The sequence below is a fragment of the Carassius gibelio genome, chromosome B24 (genome assembly GCF_023724105.1).
Source record: "Carassius gibelio isolate Cgi1373 ecotype wild population from Czech Republic chromosome B24, carGib1.2-hapl.c, whole genome shotgun sequence".
NCBI lineage: Eukaryota > Metazoa > Chordata > Actinopteri > Cypriniformes > Cyprinidae > Carassius > Carassius gibelio.
The window spans coordinates 15,087,992-15,109,279 of NC_068419.1; the positions used below are offsets into that span (position 1 = coordinate 15,087,992).

At 37.1% G+C, this 21,288-nt stretch overlaps 2 protein-coding genes across 4 annotated transcripts in view; one reads left to right on the forward strand and one right to left on the reverse strand.

Annotated features, from left to right (window-relative positions):
• Nucleotides 1-363: 363 nt before the first annotated feature.
• eef1a1l3 (eukaryotic translation elongation factor 1 alpha 1, like 3) lies at nucleotides 364-2,738 on the forward strand. The gene is made up of 7 exons (XM_052596699.1): nucleotides 364-616; nucleotides 699-878; nucleotides 968-1,264; nucleotides 1,484-1,634; nucleotides 1,729-1,985; nucleotides 2,061-2,295; nucleotides 2,370-2,738. The coding sequence occupies exons 1-7, from the start codon at nucleotides 473-475 to the stop codon at nucleotides 2,480-2,482; spliced, it is 1,377 nt and encodes a 458-aa protein (XP_052452659.1). The 5' UTR covers nucleotides 364-472; the 3' UTR covers nucleotides 2,483-2,738.
• A 133-nt stretch (nucleotides 2,739-2,871) lies between these two features.
• The window catches only part of asap1b (ArfGAP with SH3 domain, ankyrin repeat and PH domain 1b), a 77,837-nt gene continuing 59,420 nt past the window's right edge, over nucleotides 2,872-21,288 (reverse strand). The window contains exons 16-30 of one of the 3 annotated variants that reach the window (XM_052596683.1): nucleotides 20,515-20,678; nucleotides 18,611-18,744; nucleotides 16,994-17,085; nucleotides 16,638-16,824; nucleotides 15,508-15,593; nucleotides 11,157-11,272; nucleotides 10,045-10,112; nucleotides 9,762-9,869; nucleotides 9,446-9,671; nucleotides 7,728-7,889; nucleotides 6,693-6,771; nucleotides 6,282-6,340; nucleotides 5,258-5,766; nucleotides 5,040-5,162; nucleotides 2,872-4,270 (exon numbers count right to left, since the gene is read on the reverse strand). In XM_052596683.1, the coding sequence (XP_052452643.1) occupies nucleotides 4,196-4,270; nucleotides 5,040-5,162; nucleotides 5,258-5,766; nucleotides 6,282-6,340; nucleotides 6,693-6,771; nucleotides 7,728-7,889; nucleotides 9,446-9,671; nucleotides 9,762-9,869; nucleotides 10,045-10,112; nucleotides 11,157-11,272; nucleotides 15,508-15,593; nucleotides 16,638-16,824; nucleotides 16,994-17,085; nucleotides 18,611-18,744; nucleotides 20,515-20,678 (2,188 nt within the window). In that variant the 3' untranslated portion in view covers nucleotides 2,872-4,195. Of the gene's footprint in view, nucleotides 4,271-5,039; nucleotides 5,163-5,257; nucleotides 5,767-6,281; nucleotides 6,341-6,692; nucleotides 6,772-7,727; nucleotides 7,890-9,087; nucleotides 9,157-9,445; nucleotides 9,672-9,761; nucleotides 9,870-10,044; nucleotides 10,113-11,156; nucleotides 11,273-15,507; nucleotides 15,594-16,637; nucleotides 16,825-16,993; nucleotides 17,086-18,610; nucleotides 18,745-20,514; nucleotides 20,679-21,288 lie in introns of all 3 variants that reach the window. The other 2 variants (XM_052596684.1, XM_052596685.1) reach the window with 2 other exon arrangements.

Below are 21,288 nucleotides of genomic sequence, written 5' to 3' on the forward strand. Positions count from 1 at the left end.
TTCTTGTTACGCACACCTGTGCAAATGCAACAAGTTTACTTTCCTCATCTGGCCTCATCGACTATTAACTACTGTTATTAGAAAAAAAAAGTGTGGTACCTGTCAAGCCAAGTCATCTTTATTTATATAGCGCTTTAAACAAAATACATTGAGTCAAAGCAACTGAACAACATTCATTAGGAAAACAATGCGGTATCTGTCAAGTAGAAGTTTTGAATTTTTATTTATTTATTTCATTATATTTACATACAGGAGTAGGCATATGCTTTATATAACAAGTTAGACTATTTTAATTAATTGTGGGCGTGGTCATTATTGCATCAAGCAGGCTCAGCCTTTATTGATCACACCAGGACTTAATCAGCAGCACCCATATTTAAGCGTTCCCTTTGTCGTTTGAGTTTACTGTGGCTTGGGAAAAAGGAGCGTGTTGTATTTGGTGTGTAGAACAGGTTCTAAACGATCTGCAAATATGGCTAAAGAAAGAATCCATATCAACATGGTCATAATTGGCCATGTAGACAGTGGCAAATCCACAACCACTGGTCACCTTGTCTACAAATGTGGCGGAATTGACCCCAGAACACTGGAAAAGTATGAGAAGGCTGCAACCCAGGTTAGTATTAACCTTAATTCCCTTTTATGAGTGTTTAAATGTTAAACCACCATTTTTTTTTTCTGTCTCTCTCCTTTCCAAGATGGGAAAGAGTTCCTTCAAGTATGCCTGGGTTCTGGACAAACTGAAAGCAGAGAGGGAACGTGGCATAACCATTGATATTTCCCTGCTGAAATTCAACACTCAGAAATACACCTTTACTATAATTGATGCACCTGGTCATCGTGATTTCATCAAAAACATGATCACCGGGACTTCACAGGTATTGATGCATCTTCAGGAGTTGAACTCTTGAAATTTTTATCTGGGTTTCTTTTCTTGTACTTAAACCTATCCTTTTCTATTTCTTAGGCTGATGCTGCTCTCCTGATTGTCTCTGCTGCAAAGGGTGAGTTTGAGGCTGGGATTTCTCGCAATGGTCAGACAAGAGAGCATGCTTTGCTGGCTTACACCCTTGGGGTCAAACAACTCATGGTCTGTGTCAACAAAATGGACCTCACCGAGCCACCGTTTAGCCAGAAACGTTATGATGAAGTGGTGAAGAGCGTTTCTGTCTTCATCAAGAAGATTGGCTTTGAGATCGGTGCTGTACCTTTCGTACCAGTTTCTGGTTGGAGTGGCGAGAACATGATTGCCCCATCCCAAAAGGTAATGCCATTTTTCTTAACTGCCTTCCCATGAGGACCTAGACCTCTCCTGTTCATGTAGAGGTTCCTACCTGCAGAGTTCAGCTCCAATACTACTGTCTGTAATGATCAAGTGCTCCTAAAAATTATAGCTGGGTGTGTTTGATCAGGACTGGAGCTGGACTTTCAGGAAGGCAGGATTGGGCACCCCTGATCTGCTTCCCTCACTTACCTGTTTCAGATGCAATGGTTCAAAGGGTGGAAACTCAAGAGGAAAGAAGGCCACTCAAATGGTAAAACCTTGTTGGAAGTGCTCAATTCTCTTCTTCCTCCAGTACGCAATGTGAGCAAACCACTGCGCCTTCCCCTACAAGATGTCTACAAGATTGGCGGTGGGTAAAAATGCCTTAATGGGTATAAAACCCCTTGTTTGAGGTCCCTTGACCTCTACTACGACTGTCTAAACTGGGTTTTCCCCCTCCAAAGGTGTTGGCACGGTCCCTGTGGGTAAGATTGAGACCGGGGTCTTAAAACCTGGAATGGTGTTAACCTTTTCTCCAGCAAGGTTGACTGCTGAGGTCAAGTCAATTGAGATGCATCACCAGGAGCTTAAGACTGCCCTTCCTGGCCACAATGTAGGCTTCAACGTTAAAAATGTGTCTGTAAAGAACCTTCGGAGAGGTGATGTGGCAGGTAACTCCCAGCAGGACCCACCATCGGATGTCAGCAGTTTCATTGCTCAGGTACAGTAGCTCTGCTTTTGTTTGAATTGTGAACAAACTGACTAACTGTAACCCTTCTCTTGCATATTTGAACAGGTCATAATGCTGAACCACCCAGGCAAAATCAAGGTTGGCTACTCCCCTGTACTAGACTGCCACACAACTCATGTTTCCTGTCGTTTTGCTGAACTAAAGGAGAAGCTTGATCGGCGTACGGGGAGGAAACTGGAGGACTTTCCCCAGTATCTGATGTCGGGAGATGGTGCCACAGTCAAACTTGTCCCAAACAAACCCTTGTGTGTGGAGAGCTTCTTTCATTATCCACCTCTAGGTAAGGAACTGGATTTTAAGTGACCATATTCCTGTCGAAAGAAGCCTGGTTTGAATTTTTAATTTTTTCTTCAGGTCGATTTGCCGTAAGGGACTTGAAGCAGACCGTTGCTGTTGGAGTAATAAAGTCTGTGGAGAAGACGGACCAAGCTAAAAAGACCTCACAGAAGGCTCCTGTATCAAAATGAGTTACTCATTTGTCTCTTTTATAATACTTTATTTACCAGCAGTCTGGTATATGAACTGAAACTTTCTTTAAGTTGAGCACTTCTGTATAGTTTTGTAACACTTTAATTTTTCCTTAAAGTGAAGCCGCTTTTAATGCGTTGCTGGTGTATTGGGTTGTTTAAAGTGACTCTAGGGCCCAATATGATGTTTGGCATGGCTGTAGAGAGAAGCCTTGTATGCTGCTGGACTGCAAATAAATTTGAGTTTTCACTTGAATTGTTGCATGTTGCTTTTTTTTTTTTTTTTTTTTTTTTTTTTTTTTAACACCGTCCACTTGTAGCAGTGTTGGTGAGTTTATTATCTGAGTGGGTTGTAACTTGACAATTTCATAATTGAGAAATGTGGAGTCTTGTTTAACATGTAATCATTTTATTGATGATGGAATGGTAAGTGAGGAACATGGTAAGACAGTGGACACTGTCCTCAGAATCTGCAGTCAAAAACCTGTAGCACATTAGACCTCTTTTCTTTCCTCTCTACACTGAATACTGGGTAAGTGCAGAGAAAGAGGTGACTTGCCTATTCAAAAGAGGATTGAAACTTAAAATCCAACTGTGCTTTCGAATTAAACCTAATACCATGATCAAGTTTGGGAAAATGATCTCATCTACCAGAAAGCATGATACACTTGGTAAATTCAAGACTGACCACCCTAGCTTCCAATGTGAGATTGGTGTTGAAGTCTTTCATTGGGAATTTGAACCGCTACAGAAGCTGATCTTGAGCTCTAACATGGGGTTACCGGCAGCAAGGATAAAGCATAGATTCCAATTGTAATACAGTACATGTCTATCACTTAACCATAACATCTAAAAAGTAAACTTTCATATTTCAAAAGTACTTCAAGTATCCAAGACCTCTCAAAACACAATATTAAAGATGAAGGGTGACCTTTCTGTTTACAGAACTGCTGTAGTATAGAGCATTTTCCTTCAATAAGACTGTAGTAAAAGTACTTGCGTAGATTAAACACTGATATGGAATCACATAGGAACAACCTGTGAAAGGAAACAGGTAATGGTGTATGCATTGCACAGGTTAATCATTTTACACTGAGTAGCAAGAATGGGGAATAGCAAACACAAATTAACATTTCACTCTTAGACATGCTTTAGTGGTGTATTATGAAATGTGATGTTAAAAACAACTGAAAACCGATGTTCAGCAAACTTATGAATCCAGTTTTAACATTAGGAAGAGAAATAGACTTCTGTCTGTCCCTGCTATAGATGATGGCCATATTAATACTTCAACTTATTTGAACAAAACTGGCCCCAGCTGTAACTTACTGGCAGGTAGAGTACAAGTTCACACATTTACTTTTCAGACCAACACAAGTTTCTACAGTTACACAAAATCAAACACTCATCCTTGTGTGAAACACACAAACATTTATGTACAATCTTATATACAGAGATACAGTATCAGTAATAGTGGAGGGAAAGTGCTGGTCTTTTAAGTGGGTGCAGTCTAGCCACTGTGCGGTAGGCTGTATAAAATGGTATATAGGAAACAGCGGTAAATTAAGACATTATTTACACTCTGTCTCTTATGACGGAAAGGTTATAATGTGTTTTTCATTGTGGTTCCATCTTCCTAAAACTTGCATGATTGATTCAGCAGCTAAGTCAAGTGGGTCCCATTGGTGGAGGTGGAGGACTGACATGTGTGTGTCAATCAGACAGGATATGAACAAAAGACATGGGAAATACACCTTTCCTGTCCGGCTGCCCCTCGATGTGTCCAATCTAAGGACAAAAAAGAAAGGTTGCAATCAGAATGTGGCTATAAATGAAAGTCTAAATCAAGTAAGGAATAACTGATGACTAACTGCTGAATTACTGAAAATTAATGCCAGATTAAATTTCAATAATTCAAAGGCCTGAAAACAATTGTGATTTTACATTGTTTGCACATGAACATGTCTTCATAAGTTTGTCAAGAATGTTTTCAGGTTTTCATCTTTAAAAGGACATTGTTTGCACAGGGCCTCACATCTGGCCTATAATTTTGTAGTATATATTTATATTTACATTTATATTTATATATATATTATATATATATTATATATATTTATATATTAATTTGTTAAAAGTAAGGTTAGACCATTTAAAAATTTTAATTACTAAAAATGTTTTGCTTATTATCTTTTTCTCAAAAAAACAAGAAAAAACTGCAATAATTGATTACACTTTACTGTTATTTTCAAAGCTTATTGTTAAAATATACACTCATAAACCTATAGAAAAAGGTTATTAACAATCATTTTGGACCACCAGATGCATGTGAAATTTCCATTCATTAATACAGTAGACTCCTGAGAATTTTGTTTCATAATCAATATAAGGTAATATGTGATATGGAACTGTAATGTGGTCAAAAACCTGAACTATTTTAAAGAACATTAATGGAACATTGGAATGTCTGTTAATCAATCAGAATGTAGAATTTTGAATTCTTCATTCTCATGCTTTGGTGTACGGTTCATGCTTGAAAATTTGGTGCTTTTACACTTACCCACCACTCCTGATCTTCTTCTCCAGTTACTACAATGACCTCACCCTCAACAAAAGTGAGCTCATCATCATTATCTGCCTGACAATCGTAGATAGTCTTCACCCTCCGCATTTTACTCTTTATCTGACAGTAAGCAAAACAAATAGTGTAAGATAGTTTGTTGAAAGCAGCTTGATACATACTTAATTTTTCCAAAGCTTTGGTGACCAAGTCCTTACCGGATTTATTTTCCTGGGCAATGGTACAGGTGTCCCCTGTGCAGATGCTGGGCTTCCATTGGTGTCTTCGCTAGACTGGACAGGTTGAGGAGATGGTTCAGCTGGTGGGTTGATTGTTGGAGGATCTGGTGGTTGGGGCTTGGGAGCCACATCTCCAGGTGGAGGCTTGTGGAGGACCTCAGTGGTTATGGGTTTGGGTGGGGAGATGTCTGTCAGTTGAGGCTTGGGAGGAAGATCTTTCAGCTGAGGTTTAGGGGGTAAATCGCCCAACTGGGGTTTAGGGGGAAGGTCAGATAGCTGTGGCTTTGGAGGCAGTTCTCCTGGTTTAGGGGGTAATTCTGAAGGCTGTGGTTTAGGAGGTATATCTCCAGGTTGAGGTCTATCGGCTAACACAACTTTCTGTGGGTTGTCTGAACTCTGCAGAACCTTCTGGAACAGGACAGTTTCCGGAGGCTGGTTGGTTTTGTCCATAGATGGGTGATGGATGGTGTCTATCTTACGCAGGGCAACTATTGAAAAACAAAACAATGCTATTATGTGTTTTTGGCTCATTTTTGATATAGTTCTAGACAATTTCAGAAGACAAATATGAAGAAATATTTCAACTAGCAAGATGTTAGGTCAGGTTTAAAAAAATTGTAGAGTATAAATTGGAAAAAGAAAACATGTCTCCTTTTTTTCTGCCGTACTATTTTCAAGAATAGTTTTTGTTGAAATGCTCTTGCCTGTTGCATCTTTTAATTGAGTTTCTCCTCATCACTTTAACTGTACACTGGGGTTTGTAAGGGTATTTTTTGTGATGTGAAATTTGATTTGTAATTGTTTCTCTAAGTCTAAATCTTACTGTACTGTAATAGTGGATTGGAAAGGAGTTTAACACAAACTAAATTAAATTTAAATACACGTGTGATTAATCATGAATAACTAGAAGGCCATGAGTGATTAATTACTTAATGGAATTTATTTTATTTCATCATTCAGATGTACCACTGCAACATTCAAAAGCAGAAAGCATGTCACCTACCCTTCTGAGGTAGTTTGGGAAGGACCCGTGGACCAAGTGTGGGCTTTGTGGTGTTGAAACTAGAAATAAAGATCATATTTAAGCCTCAAAGTAATGTCCGATCATATCATATTTACAAGCTCTGTAAAACCAGCCATACTGTGTAAAATGGAACTGTTTTGCATTCCCAAATACATGATGACAAAGTAACATAGAGATATTCAAATGAAGCACAAAAGGCCTTGTGTAAATTTGCAGTCTAAAGTTTGCTGACCTTTCTAATGCAAATACAATTCTAAAAATAGTTCAACAGAATGCTATATAAGCATTGCAAAAGATTTCAACTTGCTTGTGTGAATTTAATTTTGAATCAGTTTTTTTTTTTCAGGCTGTTTTATTTGCTACATTGAAACTTAAAGGATGTTGGTTCACCTTTGCTGTTGGGGGATACCCTCAAATCTGTTAGTTGCAGGAGACATCTTGTTGACAGGAGGTGGTGTTGAATCACTTCCTGGAATGTTGTATAGTGAACATTATACTGTGAATGTCATACATTAACTAATTCCTTAAATATATGTATCTGTTTTTAAAAGCCTACAGAGCTGCTAAGATCACATTTGCAGACTTTTTTTTTTTTTTAAAACAAACAAAAAAATAGTTGGGGGTCAGTAAGATATTATATATGTATATATATATAAATAAATAAAAAATACTGACCCCAACCTTTTGAACTGTAGCGTAAAACCAAAATGCATTTAAGTATACGCAAATATCTTCCAGATAGAAGTTTGTTGTGTACAAAAGAAACATTTCCAGGAATACTTTCTGCAAATGTCACTCTATGCCTTTGTATACAAGCAGTATAGCAAAGCAAAATTAATTATGACTATTGTGCTGCGATATAGCAGAAAGGTAACACATTAGGACCAGGCCATGCACAATAATGGTCTTAAATTATGTGATTATTATTTACTTATAAGCTATATAGCTTACATTAACAGTATGTCTTTCTACCATTAATAACTCACAGACCATTATTTTGCCATGGATTTTTCTTTGTCATTACCCAAAATGGCAAGACACATGCAAATCACTGGGGCAGGGTATAACGAGGAGATCAAAAGGTTAGGGATGGGGTCATTAGGCTGAGCCTTTCATTGACTACACTGTCCTCTCAATATTGGTTTTCATAGTTAACATTTTCTGGAATTTAGCATGTAATGACACCACAGAATGAATGGATGAAAATGAGCTGGTAATATAATGTAAAGACTAAACCAAAAGCAATTCCATGAAGCTTAGAGATGGTAAAAACAGGTACTAAGGATGTGTTTCCACTGAAAACGTCTTACATTAATGGAAAGATCTATTCTATGTGGATCTGAGTAAATTAAACCCTACACAAAAAAATAAAAACCAGAAATAGTTTGCAATTCAGCCTAGGGTTGTTGACTAAGTATAGCCCACCTTTACTGAGCGGGGTGTGGGAGATAGGGGTGGGGGGGTCGGATAGCGTGCGTTTGTGTCCAGGGGGAGGGGGCGGGGGCCTCTTCTTTGACAGGGTGGAGCTGCCACTAGCGGGGGTTTGGGTGGCAAGGGTGGAGGGGGGCAGGTTCAACAAGGGAGGGGCTGGAGGGAAAACAAACACAAAACAAGAACATGCAGTGATATCATGAGGAAGAATGGATACTGTCATTTAACATGGGTCTGTTGAAGATACAGGAAGACGGGTGACAGGACAGAAAGATAAGTAAATAAAAAGAAAGGATGACAGTGAGGGTAACTACTTGGATAAGATAACAATTGCTACTGAAACTGAAGCAGGCCAGGTACAGTACGTGGAAGAGGAGACACTAGATGAAGTTGGAGAAGGACATCAAGACACCACAAAAAATTCGACTAAGATTTATTCTCATTTCAATGAAAGAGAAAACGGAAGAAAACCAATCTATTCTACATTACGTATTTTAAAAAGACAGTCAATAGCCAGCGAAAAGCTCAGTCAGAGAGGACCAGGAAAAGGACGAGACACAAGCAAACAACAATTGAACAACTTCAGCCACTTTTGCACTTGAGTTGTTACTAAGGAAAGTCAAACCATCTTTTTACTACTTATGATGAAATGCAGCAGATTCCTCAAGTGAAAAGTAAATTTGATGTATTGAATCTGATTTGTCTGCTAAACTTTAATAAAAGAAGTGTTTGAGACCATGATGCATTTGTGGTTTTAGTGATTATATAGTCCAAAACCAGAAATGTGCAGCATCTATAAGTATAAAAATGAATTAAATGAATTACACTACCATTCAAAAGTCTCTTATGCTCAACAATACAGTAAACAGAATATTGTGAAATATTATTACAATTTAAAATAATTGTTTTATTTTAATATATTATAAATGTTAATTTTGCAGCCAGAAATCATTCTAATAATATGCCGACTTAGTGCTCAAGAATTTTTAAAACTGCTTAATACTTAAGAAATACCTTTTTTCAGGATTCTTTAATGCAAAAAAAAAAAAAAAAAAAAAAAAAGCTTAAAGAACATAATTTAATTGAAATAGACATCTTTTGTAATGTGATGTCATTATTGTCACTTTTGATCAATTTAATCTGTCCTTGTTTCTGAAAAGTATTTATTTCTTTTAAAAAATTATACTGCCCCCAAACTTTTAAACGGTAGTGTACTTTCATATAAAAATTTAAAACATTGTTCACTGTGAATGCAGCAGTTTCAGTTTTAGACACAGCTATATGATCACAGAATAAGGTCGTTAAATAGATTAAATAAGCAGGAGAGGTTTATGCAAATAAAAAAGATAGTCACTGATGTATTGTCGAGTGCTAGCCAGAGTAGCATAGTGGGAATGTGAGCCAAGGAAAGCCAGAGAAGGAGCTGTAAGAGACGAGAAAAAGAGAAAAATACAGAGCGAGAACAAAGAAAAGATGGAAAAAAGACTGGATGACATTTAGTTGACTGTAAAGGTTTTAGGATGACAAACTGAACTAAAGCTAAAGATGCAAAGAACTGGTATAAAACATATGACTACATCAGAATACATTGAATAAATAGCTTTTATGAATGTAAATAGTTTTTAGAACATTGATATATTTATTTATGGAATGGGCAAGATTGTAAGAACAAGTTTTATGATCAAACATTTGATTCTGGGTTTCTGGGTTACCTTTGCCTGTATTCCTAGGAGGCAGAGGTGGGGCATCTGAGACTGGAGAGGACGGACAGTCGGTGGAAACACTGTGCATCTGATTGGAGAGTGCAGTATATGACAGGCGCTGTTTATCACGCTGGCCAGTGAAACCAGGAATATAGAGCTTGTCATGAGGAGACAGACTGTAAGAGTGACAGAAACTCTGTGGCCGGGGAGAACGATCTTTCTTAATGGGACTGGGCTGGGAATGAAAAACAATGAGAAAATCATTCAGTCTGTGAGTCCAGAAAGGTTGAGTATTATAAGAGAGGTTCAAGGGAGAATGTGTTACTTTGTCATCCAGATCATCGTCACTCTCATCAAGCTCCTCCAATCGGAGATTCCATTCATATTCCACATGGACTTTAAGATTAAATTTTCCTGCAGCAGCTTGTACCAGCTAAAATACACGCATACAGAAATATAAGTCAGATCTTCAAAAACAACATAATCTTTAAACCCTGAGGCCACATCTTTGCTGCCCCCTATTGTTCTTATATCATGATGGACGTATTCAGAGCAGTTCAAGAGTTTCCACAGGAAGGACTGTATCATGTGACCCACAAGTTACTCACCGCTTCCTCACACTGGGTGATTTTCATCCGCCTGGCCACATCCAGAGCTGTTTCTCCGTTCTGATTGGCTGAGACAAAAAGACACACGTTAACCAGAAATTATACATATTGTTTGCCATGAAACAAGATGGTGGCTAAGCATTGGTAAATATACAGTATATGGCTAATATGACAAGCTGACAATTATTATATTTTTATGTTACAGTCAATCACGCATAAATGGCCAATATTGTAATTTTAGACTATTTTGTCAAGATAACACAAACAATCTCGAGTTTAAAAAAATCTTTAAAAAAATTACACTGAAAATCTAAATTCCTGAGTTTTATATGCCATTTAAATGTCAGTGCATTTAGGCATCACAAAATTATCAATTATAGTATGAAAAAATTTATAAACATTAATTTAAAATATATATATTATTTTATATATATATATATATATATATATATATATATATATATATATATATATATATATATATATATATATAAAAACATACATCCATCCATTTTACATTTTACCAATTCCAAACCACATCAATCTTAATGACTACTATACATTTAGTCTTTAATCATTTATAAATAATATATAATTGTCCACAAAGGGTGGAAGTGAAAAAAGTCTTATATTCAGGTGTGCATAATTATTAAGCAGGTTTTCTTTTACAGATAAAATGAGACCTAAATGAGCCAAAAAAAAAAAAAAAAAAAAATGTTTTTAACTCCGACTGAAAAGTAAAAAATAATTAAATGGCCATTAGAAGGATGCAATACATATAATGATAATGCAATACTAACAATTGCAAAGTTAAGACATGGAGAGCGAAATGCTCATTGCACTGAAATTGGTCAAATGTGTTTGGAAAAAAGGTATGATCAGAATATCAACTTGCATAATAATCATACAAGCACTGTATAATTAATTATAGTATATAAGAATAGTATATGGTCAATTGTATGTGTGTGTATACATGTATATAATGATATTGTGAATGCTTATAAGTACATGTATTTATATAATTAAGCATAGTATTAAAGAATAACTATATTTGGTAAAAGCTAAAGAAGTACAGTAAATCAGGTAAAACCACACATGCTTGTGTAACTCACTGATATCAGTAGCTGGTTTGCCTCTCAGCAGTAATTTGAGGCATTCGTGTTTCTCATACATGCAACAGTAGTGCAGGGCTGTGTTTCCCCTCTCCGTCTGTTTATCCAGATTCCCACTGGAGACAGAGACATACGGAATCAAATTTTCCTTGATCTTCTGACATATAAGTGTTTATTGTGCTATTAAAGACACATATTAAAACCAACTTGCAGCAATTTTGCCATGTGTTATGTGGAACTGCTAACATGTTAACAAAATCATCATCTCCAAAGTGCTTTTTAATGTAATTCAAATCTGTAATTGAGGCTGACATTAACAAGATTTTCACTCCTAATGAGCCACTTCACACTTCTGAATTTGGGTCAGCGGTGACTAAACAGCACACATGGGGAGAGAGCAAGTGAATGACCCAATTCTGTTTACCTAGTGGGAATCACAGCAAAGGAAAGAAAAAAAAAACAGGCTACACATCTAAACCAGTATAGCCCTGCTCTGTGAGAACAAATTCAGATATTTTTCTGACCCAGTTTGAAGTTCATTTTGAACATTTTCTTTAGTGATCACTGCAACACTGTAAGATTTAGGGTTAAAATTTTGAAGGGATAATGTTATTTTCCACATTGGAACACAAAATATTTTTGCCCAGTGTCAGTGCTCTTTTGATTCTGCATCAAGATTCTTATCTGGTGTGTCAAACATATGTCTGTGTGCTGTCAATGAATCTGTGAATGTTCACCTATAAACACACACATAAAGATTACTTTAGATATTATGTGTCAGGATAGTGCATTACTGTGGTTAAGTTGAGAGGAGCATCTGTGTTCTTAATTGGTTACATAGCATAAAACACATTAATGCCCATAATGCAACTGCATAATAAATGTTTCTCGACCACCTAATCAGCTAATTAGGTTCATGTGACACTGAATAATTCACTGAATAATAGGTCAAACTTCTTGGAGGAGTCTTGGAGGAGTTGGATGTGCTGCTATCAAACTTTCCTGAAGATGGTACTCCTTTGGTACTGCTTGGTGACTTCAATATCCACCTAGATAAACCCCAGGCTGCTGACTTCAAAACTCTTTGATCTCAAGCGAGTGTCTACTACAGTGACTCACAAATCAGGCAACCAACTGGACCTCATCTACACGTGCTGTTGCACCGTGGACAACTCTTCAGTTGCTCCACTGCACACCTCAGACCACTTCCTCATTACTGCTAACCTAGCACTTACTCCTGAAGCGGCACACACTCCAATGCAGGTCACCTTTCGACGGAACCTACGCTCACTCTCTCCATCTCGCCTATCTTCTGTGGTTTCATCCTCGCTTCCTGCACTCTCTGTTTTCAGCTCTGGACACGAACAGTGCTATGGACACTCTTTGTTCCACTCTAACCTCTTGCTTGGACAACTTTTGCCCACTGTCATCTAGACCAGCACGCACCACCCCAGAAGAAATGGCATAAATCAAGAAACTTTACCAACCTCGGTGTGTTTCGGTTTCTCCTCTCTTCCTTCTCTGCAAATGTCTTCACTGCTAAAACATCCTACTACCACAACAAAATGAACAACTGTTGTGACACTCAGACACTCTTCAAAACTTTCTCTTCTTTTCTTAATCCGCCTCCATCACCTCCTCCATCGACTCTTACAGCGGATGACTTTGCAGTTTTCTTCAAAAATAAGACAAGAACCGTCAGTGACCAATTCTCCACACCGCAGACTGAGGATAACTTCACAATGACCGATGTACACTCTTTCTCCTCCTCTCCACTCTCAGAGATGAACGTTTCCAAATTTATCCTGTCCAATCATCCTACTACTTGTCCACTTGATCCGATACCCACTCACCTCCATCAAGTGATCTCTTCCTTAGTCATACCTTCACTTACTCACATTATCATCTCCTCTCTTCACTCATTCACTTCACTCACATTTCCCTCAGCATTTAAGCAGGCTCGGGAAAGCCCACTGCTTAAGAAACCATCTCTAAATCCAGCGGTTCTAGAAAACTACATCTATCCCTTCTGCCATTCATTGCAAAGACACTTGAGCGAGCAGAGTTCAACCAGCATTCTATGTTCCTTGTACAGAACAATCTCCTGGACAGCAACTAGTCTGGCTTCAAAAGTGGCCACTCAACTGAGACTGCCCTGGTCTCGGTTACTGAAGCCCTGCGACTGGCAAGAGCAGCTTCCACCATACTCATCTTACTGGACCTGTCTGCTGCTTTTGACACTGTTAATCACCAGATTATCCTATCCACCCTCAGAAAGATGGGCATCTCTGGAGCCGCACTCCTGTGTGTTAAGTCCTACCTCTCAGATAGATCCTTCAGCGTGTCTTGGAGGGGTGATGTGTCTAAGTCACAACAACTTGCTACTGGGATTCCTCAAGGCTCAGTACTTGGACCACTTCTCTTCTCCATCTACATGACGTCATTAGGATCTGTCATTGAGAAGCATGGCTTTTCTTATCACTGCTATTCTGATGACACCCAACTCTATTTCTCATTCCAACCTGATGAACTGACGGTAGCTGCTCACATTTCAGCCTGTCTGAGTGACATTTCTAGCTGGATGAATGACCATCACCATCATCAGTTAAGCTTCACAGACCACATTGCTACAACGCCCCGGTCCTGCAGATTTGCCTTATACAACATTAGGAAAATTAGACCCTTCCTATCAGAGCAAGCCACCCACCTTATTGTCCAAGCTCTTGTTCTCTCCAGACTAGACTATTGTAATGCTCTCCTGTCAAGCCACTGCAATTGATCGAGAATGCAGCAGCGAGGGTTGTCTTCAATGAGCCAAAGAAAGCTCATGTTACTCCTCTCCTCATCAGGTTACACTGGCTACCAGTAGCCGCTTGCATCAAATTCAAGGTACTAATGCTTGCCTACAAGACGACCACTGGCATGGCACCAACATACCTAAACTTACCTGTTAAATCTTATGTGCCCTCCAGAAGTTTGCGTTCTGCAAGTGAACAACGCCTTGTGGTGCCATCCCAAAGAAGTTTAAAATCACTCTCAAGGACCTTTTCCTGGACTGTGCTGAGCTGGTGGAATGACCTCCCAATCTCAATTCGAACAGCTAATTCTTTACTCATTTTCAAGAAACATCTAAAGACTCATCTTTTTTGCCAGCACTTAACCAACTAATAGTAGCACCTTTCCTTTTCTTGTCTTTAATATTTAAAAACAAAACAAAACAAACAATCAAACAACAACAACAAAAAAACATCCTGGCTATGCGTCCGGTACTAGACTAACTGAGACTTGTCATGGCACTTGTATACTGTTGTTGTTCTCTTGTTGACCTGACTGCTTCTATTGTTCTCATTTGTAAGTTGCTTTGGATAAAAGTGTCTGCTAAATGATTAAATGTAAATGTTAAATGTAAATGAATTCTGTTGCAATGATGGCTAAGAATTAATCTTTGTCGTCAGGAATGAATTCGAATAGAATAAGCAATATTGATATATTTTTACTGTATTTTTTTATCAAATAAATGTACAGTAGTTTCGGTGAGTGTACATTTTACAGACACCAACCTTTTTTAAGTAGTATATGAAACTAACATGTTAACATGGAAAAAACATCACTTAACATTTTAATATATTCATATAAATATTAATATCATATAATCCTAATTATCCCCATTACAAGTAAACAGAAATTGTGCAAACACTGGCTCACCTAATACTAAATTTATCACAGTAAAAAAATTTTGCCATGGAAAAGAACTCGGAGCATGATATCTTTCAAATGTAATCAGAGAGGAAGTGAGAATTGGGGAATGGAAAAACTGGAGTGGACTCCAGTACAGAGTGAGTTGTCCAAAAAAGTAAAAATAAAACAATCCCAGCTGTCTGGGTCGGATTTACTTCCCTTATGCTGTCATATTTCTTTGGAGACAACCATTAATGCAAACCTGGATTAGTTTCAGTGTTCTAGTTCTCAGGGAAATCGAATTATGATTATTTACTAGGATGTGAACCAAGAGTAGTCCTGGCTCAGACATCACCTGATCTTCAAATACTGTTATATAACTTTAATCCACACAGCAGAAAGCAAACTTGGATGAAGTTGAACTTAAATTATTATCTGCATTATAATCCCTTCAAAAGTACTGGTGCTTGTACAAGAACACCTGCTTTCCTAAGAAAAAACAAAAAAAAAAACATTAAAAACTCAACCGGTTTAATCATTAAGCTCTTAATGATAATGGTGATGGAACATAACAAGAGGTGACTGCCTAAAAAGAATCCAAAATACTGAGAATTGATCATAAAAACATGGCCAGGAGTGTATCCTCCCAGTTTTTGTGGCTGATGTTCCATACCTGTTCTGGACAAGGAAGTCGACCAGGTGCAGTGAGGTGTGGTCAGCTGTCTTCACGGCGTAGTGCAATGCAGTCTCTCCTCCTTCCTACAAAAGAATCCATAATTTGGTCTTAATAACCATCTCTTGACTTGTTGTGTAAAATAGGAAGGATAACAAATAAAATAATGTAGCAAATCTATTATCAGTGTACTAATTCAATTGTTTATTTATTTATTACTTATTTCAACTTATATCAACTTTGAAGTTTCAAAATGCATTAAAAAGAGAAAGTAAAACATCTATGTATTAAATAAACTTAATAATTCTTCTTCTTATTATTTTTAGCAGCCCTACAAATATTTATACATAAAGACCACACAACAGCGGGGCATAGCTTTTTAATAATAATAATAAAAATAAATGTTTTTTTAGTGGCAAAATGGCATATTAGATTGATTTCTGAAGGATTATGTGACAATAAAGACATTTAATAAAACAGAAAACAGTTATAATATTATAATAATTTTAAGATTTTAGATTTTTTTGATCAAATAAGATAAATGCAGAGATTTCTTTTGTTTAAATCTTACTGACAACCTAAACTGTGTTATGTAATGTTGACGTGATCGCCCTAAAATATCTGTCTTATAGCATTTCTAACATGATCACTGCTTCATTTCTGAAGATTCAACAAAAGATTAACTAAAGTCAGCTCATGCTAGGGCAGCGGCTACATCATAAAAAGTGAAACGGAGATCACTTTAGATGTTTTTGCGACTGCACCCACTCAGAAGCAGCTGTTTATCTCTTAGACGGTGGCTGAATTACCAAAGTCATTAGAATGAAAACTGGGCACAGTACGAGATCAAGGCAGAGTATTCAAGTCATGTTCAGCATGTCTGCTTTCTGATGTTCACCAGAACTCAAAATCTGTGCTCAAAGATGAGCAAGAGTCACTCATCCATCGTGTCATTTGATAGTAGGGTGTATACACTCTGTACCTGTGGACTTACTATCTCCTCCTAGAATGCTCAGTATGTTTGCATTCAAGTACCACTTAATTTTTTTAATGAAAAACAAACTGGTGAATGAAAAAGTGAGCCTATTTTCCCACTGTCCTAGTTACTACACCTACATGCAGTCACTCACCTGTCCTCCTTCAGGTAGTGGTTCCATAAGCTCTACCCCCTCAGCATACACCTGGATGAGAGCTAGTAGGTCATGTGACCTGACAGCCTCAAATAGCTCACTCATCTTGGCTGCTGCCGAGCTGCAGGTTTTTCTTGCGAACTTATGATCTACATACTTTGCATTGATAAATTCCTTACGAACAGTCCTAAGATAAAATCGAAAGACAAGATAATAAAACAGGGATGTCATTTTCATTTGCAAAAATATTTTAAAAATGTGCAAGCACATATCATTTACTAGAAATACTTTTTAAATACACTGGAAACTGAAATATAATATGATAATTCATTTTTACATTTGCCATGCATACTTACATGTCACTAGCAGGAGTGGGTTTAGGAGAGGGGCAAGGAAGATTTCCCTCCATTATTTCATTAAAACTACTGTTTCCCACATTCTTGGCCAGCTGAAATCAAAGAATAGAATAAAACAAAATAAATTACGCATAAATTATATCTAATACTTAAAAATATGATAAAAAAAAATTTATATTCATGAAATATGTAGTGAGCTATGGTTTCAACGAACTAACCCAAAATTTTCTATATTTTATTGCTATACTAAAGTGTTGGGCCAAGTCCTATTTTTTTGTTGAATTTAAAGCTTGGCCTGTTGTAACATGCATACTAGGGATGGTAAAATTAACCGATTTGCACCGGTGCATGCATCAGCATAAAAGTTAACTATACAATGCATTGATTTAAAAGAGTGTGCATCAGATACAAGTTGGGACTCTATTGCGATGCATCGTTTTAACATATTTGCATTGGTAAAAACTGATTTATTTATACATAATAGAAGCACTATACTTTTATTATTTAGAATGTGACCAATACTCTGTTATCTATATTTTATATGTTGAATGATTTCTCCTCTCTAAACTGTTTGTCAAGCGCATTCTCTCATCATCACAACTATGTGAATATGACATATCACAACACTACAGAGAGAGAGGCATGTCCTGAGAGTCACATAGAATATAGATTTACATGGCAGAGGTAGAGCTGCATCTTCCTCCAAATAATCATAAAGAACCACACAAGTAAAAGCATGCTATTTGTACCATATTGAATTGCATAGCATCATATTTTTTCCATTGAATCGTATTGCACTGAGTCGCATTGTGTTAAATCGAATCAAAATCAGATCGCACTGCATCATAATAGGGGTAAATCACAGTTGCTGCTTCATATGTATCTTTAAATGTATCATATCTTTAAATATGAATTGAGATGCATATCACATCAGCCTCAGTTATGGACATGCACATTCCTAATGCTTGAATAATACATATCATATTGATGCATTTACACTTGGTTATGATGCTTCTTGCTTGGCAAAACCATTACAATTAAAATAATGTTATTATAACTTATATACTATAATAGTTTTTTAAAGAACATTTTGAATGAACAATTGTTTGTGTCACATTTAGTAATTAAGTAATGTGTTATTATTGTTTATTTAGTTTTAATTATTTATATTTATTTCAGCGTTAGAGTTTATTTTCCAGTTAGTAATTTACGGCTTTAAATTAATATCGTCAAGCCAACTTTTCTAATTTCAATTTAGCTAATTTATTCATGTAATATTTATATAAAATTTTTGTTTAATTTCAATTTACAAAAATGTTTTAGGTAATGATAATATATGGATATTCATAAGTCTTGCACATACAAATTAAATTTGACTAAATTTACTAAATTGTTTTGATAAATATTAATGTAGAAAGGACAGTGAAACTTTATAGCTTCTTTATTTAAAGTTAATTTGACAAAAAAATATATATATAATATTGTCACAAATTAATTTGTGATCAAATAACATTTGGCATACCCTATGCAGTACTGACACACAAACCCTATGGATTCCCATTTAAGACTGGAGCTATACTATGTTTAAAAAATAATTTTTTGCACTATTGAACAAACCAAGAGTTCAGAGGTTCCCAGTTTGTCGAGCTCTATAGACTGGATGCGTGAGATGTGGACGCCCATCTCTCTGTGAATGCCTGAGCATTCGATGCAAGTCAGGATTCCAAGGTTGGTCGACAACCATTTGGGATCTGGAAACATAAAAAATAAAAATAAAAACATGAAAACAACAAGGAAACAAGAAAAAGCAACAAACACATTTTTACCACAAGGGGCCCTCGTTGGACTCATTATTTTAATGTTATACAAGATGGAATGGTAAATACTGAATGGAGTTTAATGTAGAGTACCATGTTATCATGTTTGGATGAGAATATGAGATGAACTGTTTGTGCATTGTTTGTGTGTTGGCAGCAAGTGTGTTAGTGGCTCCATGTGCCAGTGACTTCCCCTGAGCAGAACCAGTGACAGGACAACAAAGATAAAGGACACACACAGAAGCTAAATATAGATTCAGGTCTTCTCCAGCAGCTTTCTCTGCACGCTCAGTAAATCCCAGATGTACTTGTAGATTATTTCTTCTCTTCCAGACACAATCATTCAGCATCAAATTCATTCATACATCTGTCTGTTTAATAAGCGTTTCATTAAAGCAACCTGTTTTCAAACAGACTCGCTTGTGTAAGGAGTCATGCATGCACCTTGACACAGATGTCAGTGTTTAGCTCTCAGCTTTGGAGCTGAATAACAGCTCAACACAGCTCTATAAGCCTCTTACACAGTCAGAGCATCACCGGAAGCTTCAGTTCACAAGAATGTCAGTTCACAAGAATGGTTAATTTTAAAAAGGAATATGATGCAACTATGATGCATACTCATCCCACATATTTCTATGCTACAGACATAACAGCTATCAGAAATCATCCAACATTTTTTCTACACCTAGTGCGTAAAATGGAACCAACCCATAACGCCTTGACCAACTGCAGAGCAATGTGCTAACAACCACCCACAAAACCAAACCACATATAAGGAATGTAGCAACGTGCTAACAACCTCCTAGAACATCTTGATAGCCTCATAGCAATGTACAGTAGCAATGTGCTAACAATTGCCCAAAACACATTAGCAACTGCATATAAAAAGTAGCTATGTGCTTCGTGCTAACAAACAGATAGAACACTTTAGCAATTGCATATAAACAACCTCCTGCAAACAACTGAAAATAGCTACATGCTAATGTAGAACACATGAACTAATACATAATTAAATGAAAGTACTGTTCACACCAATGACTATATTAATAACTATAAGTGTCCACACCAACATTAACATTTTTTGCTTATTAATGTTATTGTTAGAGTGGTGATGTGGACTCATAATTAGAACAATTAGAACTTAATAGTTATTGATAGTTATGGACCGGGCCTTCATTCTCACATGACTCGTCATCTAACAGTAAAGCATCGAAAATATTTTCACTGATAAACCTTACAATGTATATAAACGTATTTCCCTGATTTATAAACTGTTCATCAATTCATATGTAATAACACATTAAAACTGGTGAAAATGTCCCAGGGGTCTTTCATGGGCCACATCTCTATCCTCTCGCAGAGAGAGAAAACAATGAATGTGAAAGAGGCTGATCAAATCATCCCTGGAGCAGCAGCCGCCCTCTCAGAACCTTCTGCACAGCTTGCATGAGCCAATTACATAAGAGAGTGATGTAACAGCACTCATCTGTCCTGACTGCCTGATCCTCACACTCACACTGCTGCTTCATCATGAGAGAGACCGATTTCACTGGTAATGGAGTGAGAAAAACAGAAATAGGGATTCAAAAAAGATTGAGTGGAGAAGAGACCCGAGAGGGGAGTCATACGAGGCAGAGTAACCTTACCAGACAGACAATTTTATTGTTATTTTCTTTTTAGACAGACAGGTAGACAGATATGCACCTGGAGCTCCACAATCACAGCACACTTCATTTCCGGGCATGCGCAGCACATCATCTATTATGGCTTTAGTGAGATCTTCCATCCCATCATCTCCTCCACCCTGCTCTCCTCTGAAGGCCATGTTAAGCGCCTCCTCCTTACTGTTAGTTAACACTGAGATCCATCTGTAGAGGCAGAAACGGTTTAGAGTTTAAGGTTTTAGAAAAGTAAATAATGTTAATTGTAATTGCATGATAACTGTACACAGTTGCTACTGTAAACCCTATAAACTTCAATTGCTGTTTCTGATTGGTCCATTGTTTTAAAACTGACACTGAAGTGCTGCGTAACAAAAGATGGACTACTTATTAATTGATAAGCTGTCTTAAAACTCTGCCATGTAATGCTGAAATATTAATGCACCAGCCGCTAAATGCAAAAGCAACATTTAAGCCCTTCTTTCAGACCCTGTTAATAATTTTTCTGCTTTTGTCCCTTAGCCATTTTTTTCCTAAAGCATGCCATGCCTCCATGCTAGCTAGATGATGAGATCAGCTTTTGGCTTTTAAAAGAGACTCCAGTCAATGTAGAGGTGAAAGGACTGCAGGACTGATGTATAAAGGGGTTATAGGGCCTCATTCTGATCAGCCTCTGTGCTTTTAAGAGCCATTTATAATGGCTTTAAATAACTCAGTCAGGGAGTTCTCTGGTGGACAGCAGGTGGCTCACAGCAGGTAAGAAGCAAAGCCAGTAGTTAAAAATACTTAAGACATGCTTAGAGATGGTAGATGCTTT